This window comes from Austrofundulus limnaeus, unplaced genomic scaffold (genome assembly GCF_001266775.1).
Source record: "Austrofundulus limnaeus strain Quisiro unplaced genomic scaffold, Austrofundulus_limnaeus-1.0 Scaffold1828, whole genome shotgun sequence".
Taxonomy (NCBI): Eukaryota; Metazoa; Chordata; class Actinopteri; order Cyprinodontiformes; family Rivulidae; genus Austrofundulus; species Austrofundulus limnaeus.
In genome coordinates, this window is record NW_013954230.1 from 7,000 (window position 1) to 12,030 (window position 5,031).

The 5,031-nt window shown below is 41.4% G+C and overlaps 1 protein-coding gene across 1 annotated transcript in view; it reads left to right on the plus strand.

Moving 5' to 3' along the window:
* ankrd27 (ankyrin repeat domain 27 (VPS9 domain)) overlaps positions 1-5,031 on the plus strand; it is a gene marked incomplete at its 5' end in the record, with an annotated part of 18,759 nt that overhangs the window by 6,834 nt on the left and 6,894 nt on the right. The window contains 8 exon segments of the mRNA XM_014033751.1: positions 339-431; positions 877-1,074; positions 1,180-1,233; positions 3,054-3,170; positions 3,257-3,301; positions 3,369-3,482; positions 3,568-3,762; positions 4,862-4,981. Coding sequence (XP_013889205.1) covers positions 339-431; positions 877-1,074; positions 1,180-1,233; positions 3,054-3,170; positions 3,257-3,301; positions 3,369-3,482; positions 3,568-3,762; positions 4,862-4,981 — 936 coding nt within the window.

The following is a 5,031-nucleotide window of genomic DNA, read 5'->3' on the forward strand; positions in this document are numbered from 1 at the left end:
GTATAGGACTTTGTCCTATTCACTTAAAGAAAATAAAAACACTTTAAAATGATTTTCTTCTTGTAAGTGTAAAAATATAAAATCAAAGACAAAGAAAATAAACAATAGAAAAGTTTTTTTTCACCAGGGTTACCTCTACATATTGTTAATATTTATGTTTTTTATAGGGGCGGATATTATAAGATTTTTTTCATCTTTCTCTACCTTTCATTTAATTTGATTCATGTTTTTTGTCTGAATTTTTTATTAAATGAATAAAGTAATAATAAATAAACAGAATTAAAACTGTTCAGATTGAATTTATGTGACGTATGTGCCCCCCACCCCCTCTTCTCCAGCTGCTGCTACTGCACTACAAGGCGAATCCTGACGCTCGGGACAACAACGGCAACACTCCGCTGCACTTCGCCTGCATGTACGGGCATGAGGACGTATGTCAATCACTCACTTCCTGTCCAACAGAATGTCTCGTGTTCAGGTGCAGGATGTCAGTGTTGGGTTGGGTAAAATGCTTTTTATTTAGGCATTCAGACCACACAGTTTGAGGGTCCTTCAAACAGCTTTCAGGTGTTTTGTTCTGGAGAGACCTCTCTAACCTCTCAGTCAGCTGGAACATAATTCTCAAATCCCTCTGAGCTCTGAGGAACCACCAGAGCAGAATAAATGCTTTTGCAGCTCAAGTCTGAGTGTCAAGTCTCATAAAAATGAGAACTACATAAAAACTATATATACAGCCAGAGACACCTATTTTAAGAGTCTTATATTGAAAGTGCTAATAATCTAATTAGTTGGGTTTTGCTAGTAACAGCGACTCAGTTCAAACCTTCACGGATGACATCATCTCCCATTGTTGGTTCTGTTTGTTCCTCTCCTCAGTGTGTGAAAGCCTTGGTGTACTACGACATCCAAACGTGCCACCTGGACCTGCAGAACGATAAAGGCGACACGGCGCTGCACATGGCCACGCGCTGGGGTTACGAGGGGATCATCCAGGTGCTGCTGGAGAATGGGGCGAGCACCCACATCCTCAACAGGAACAAAGAGTCTCCTCTGCATTGTGTTCTCAACTCCAAGGTCAGAGGGCAGGGTGTGTGCGCCTGAACACGCCGAGGCTGTAAAATGTTCAGCTGTAAAGGGAAATGAATAAAAACATGCTCTTGTGTTTTATTTTTCCTGTAGATCCTCCTGCTGTTCCAGTCGCTGGAGAACGGCCATCAGTCCAGCAGCGTTGATGTGAGTTTCATCTGTTCTGCCCAAGACACAAAACTGAATCAATCAATCAATCAATCAGGTTCATTGTCACATCACATAAGCACAGGCAGACAGGTGAGTGAAAAACTTGGGTGCAAATTCCCACTTGTATGCAGATTATAATATTACAATATTCAAACATAAAGAGACAAAAGAAGTATCGATACACTCAAAAGAATAAAAAAATAAAAAATTGAAAAGACTTTCACTACACAATACACTTACACTGTAAACATACAATATTGCAAAGTTGAGTGTACAGATATATTCTGACAATGTAGTTATATTATAATTGTATTTTGTGCATCAAAAGCAGATAGTGTGTGATGGGAAAAAGGGGATAAACCAAGGGAGGTGTAACTCCTGAGTAAGATTCAGAGTGAGTTTATACGAGATGAGGGATGAGAAATAGACCAGTAGGAGCCATTAAAGTGCAGGTCCAAACTATGTTGATTTTTGTGAAATAATAGAACTGGAGAAGTGGTCAGTGGTGGGATGTATAGAACATTGAGCTACTGATCTAACATCCTAATCACCTGAGGAAAGAGAGAAGTGGGGTCTCTGCAGAACATGTCCTGTGGGCGGAGATGGCCCAAATCATGATTGGCAGAGGTCTTGATGTGAGCGGAGACAGCTCAAAAGACGTGATTGGTCGGATTGTCTGTAGGGTTTGAAGAGGCTGGAGGCAGCGGGGAGTAGCATGTGGAAGAATGTGTCACAATATGGCTTGGTTAAAACATCCCTAATCAGCCTGTAAAAAGATAGCTAAAAATAATTTTTTACAACCTGGTTAGGGATGTTTTGACGAGCCATATTGTTACACATCCTTTCACTTGTACGACGTTCAAATTTCGTGCCGCTAGCACTTTCATTTCTCAAATTATGACTAAAATTAATCTTAAAAAACATGTTGCCTCCAGCCTCCTCAAACCCCAATCCGACCAATCATGTCTCTTGGGTCGTCTCCGCCCACTTCGACCTCCGCCAATCACGAATATGGTCGTCTCCGCCCACAGGACATGTCCTGAAGAGACCCCTACTTGAGGTTAGGACCCTACACGCCCACCCGAACCTTTGATCTGCTGATAACCAGCCTTTTTCAGTTTATTCAGTTAATACTTGTTTGCAATAAAATGACTCATGCCCATTTCATCTTTTTACATTTCAAAGCTCTACTTAGAACCTTCTTAAAAGCCAGCAATGCAAAATGCAAAGTCTTAAAATTTTGATCAGGAGTGTTTGTAACGTCCTTCAGAAGAATAGAAAAAAGGACAACTCTTAAAGCTGATTTAATATGGAAGGTTTAATGATTTTAAATCGTGGTTGTAGTAAGTTGAATGGTAAATGGTACTGAACTTATAGAGCACTTTTCAAGTCCCTCCGGACCCCCAAAGCGCTTTACACTAACAGACATTCACCCATTCACACTCACATTCACACACTGATGATGGCAAACTACACTGTAGCCACAGCTGCCCTGGGGCACACTGACAGAGGTGGGGCTGCCATGCATCGGCGCCACCGGACCCTCTGACCACCATCAGTAGGCAAGGTGGGTGAAGTGTCTTGCCCAAGGACACAAACGACTGAGACGGCTGGACGGGGGATCGAACCAGTGACCTTCTGGTTCCAGGACGACTCCCCTAACCACTCCGCCACAGCCGCCCCAAAGCAGAGTTTTCTATGATTTATTTCTGTTCAGTTTTTCAGATTCTTATCAGGCCCTCCTCATTTTAGTTCTGATTATTTCCTGTAAGAAAAGATGTTCAGTCTTCATCCATGCCCATGTTCTGGTCTCTCAGTCTCCGAGTGGCTCCCCTCTGACCTCAAACTGCAGCAGCCGCCGCTCATCTGTCTCCAGCACGTCGTCTCTGGGTCCAGAGGTCAGGCCAGAGTCGGAGCGGGTCCGACACAGAGAGGTGAGACCAGTCCAGTCTAGAGCCTGAGCAGAGCCAGAGCTGCAGCAGTGATGGTGTCTGATGATGATGATGTATGTGTCTGACAGGTGGAGAAGCTGCTGAGGGCTGTCGCTGATGGAGACGTGCAGATGGTAAGTTTAAGGAACTTCGTTGGTTTTAAACATTCAATGCTTAGCAGTAATGATGTGTGCATCTCAGGTGCGCTACCTCTTGGAATGGACCGATGATGAGGAAGATGAAGAAGAGATACAGTCTGAGGCGCCAGTCTGCCATCCTCTGTGTCAGTGTCCAAACTGTGCTCCTACTCAGAAGGTGGGACAGTTTGTGGTGTGATGTTGGCCTGTCAGAATGTGAGGGTGTTGGACTGCTATTGACATACGTCTCTGATGTCCTGCAGCTGTCGGTGCAACAGGCAGGAGTTCTTGGCGTGAACAGCTGTAACGCAGACGGGTTCACGCCCCTGCATGTCGCCGCTCTGCACGGCCACGCTGCACTGGCCGTGATGCTGATACGCCACGGGGCCAACGTCAACGCCCGCACCAACCAAAGCACCACGCCCCTTCACCTGGCCAGCCAGAACAGCCACATTCAGGTAGGACCCAGTGAGCTGGGACAAGTCCTTCAGACCCTGAAACTAAGCCCTACATAATAAATACAGATGCCACTGTTCCCTCAGAGTTAAAATCTATTTATTTATTTATTTATTTGTTTATTTATTTAGAAAAATGTTTTAGAGCTTTTATTTGATCTTTCTGATGTTTTTATTTATTGACTGATTAATGAATGAATTTATTTTTAACAGTTTTATTTTTGATAGTTTTAGGCAGATTTTATTGTTCATATAGTCAGTGCTTTGTAAAAGTCAAACTATTGGTACTGTTAATTAAACTTAAGTTATTGCTAATTCAACATTAGCTAATGTTAAATAAACTTGAACTAATGCTAAATAAACTTATGTTATTGCTACTTAAACATGAATCAATGGTAATTAAACTTGAAGTAATGCAGAATAAACTTGAGCTAACAAACATAAGCTATTGCTAATTAAACCGCAGCTATTGGTAATTGAACCTCTGCTGACTAAGTTGATACATTAACATGAACCATTAGTAATTGAGCTAGTGCTACGTTAATTTTAGCATTTGCTGAAGTTAATGCTACATTGAGCTTGAGTAAATGCTACTTAAACTTGACATAATGCTAAATAAACTTCAGATAATGCTAAATAAACTTGTCCTGATGCATCTCAGTAATCCAGGTAGAAAAATCAGACTTCTTCAGTCTGAAGAAGTCTCTTTGAGGAGACAAAACGTTTCATTAAAGATGAACCCGTCCAGAGGAACTACCTTTTTTTTTTTTTTTACTTTTTGATCTATACAAACTTGAGATAATGCTTTATAAAATTAAGATAATGGTACATTAACTTGAACTATTAGTAATTAAATTTGAATTAATGCTACTTAAACCTTTGTCTGTTCAGTACCTGGTTGTAATTGCTTTCCCATTCAGGTGTGAAAAGATATATTTAATCAATCAATAAATGAGTTGATCGATGTACTGACTCACTCTTCAGATCTTTGGATCTTTTTTTTTTGCAAAAAAATGTTAATTTTTTTCCAGGAAAAAATGTTTCCTGGAATTAAATGTTGTGGTTAATATTGAGGCTAAAATTCTGTCATTTTGATGTTCAGGTTGTGAGGTTTCTGCTGGAGTGTAACGCAAAGCTAAACAAGAAGGACCATTATGGGAACACATGTTTGATTTACGCATGTCTCCATGGAAACCTGGAGATTGCCAGCACTCTGTTGCAGGTACACACTCACAGTCTCTCTCTCTCACACACACACACACACACACACAC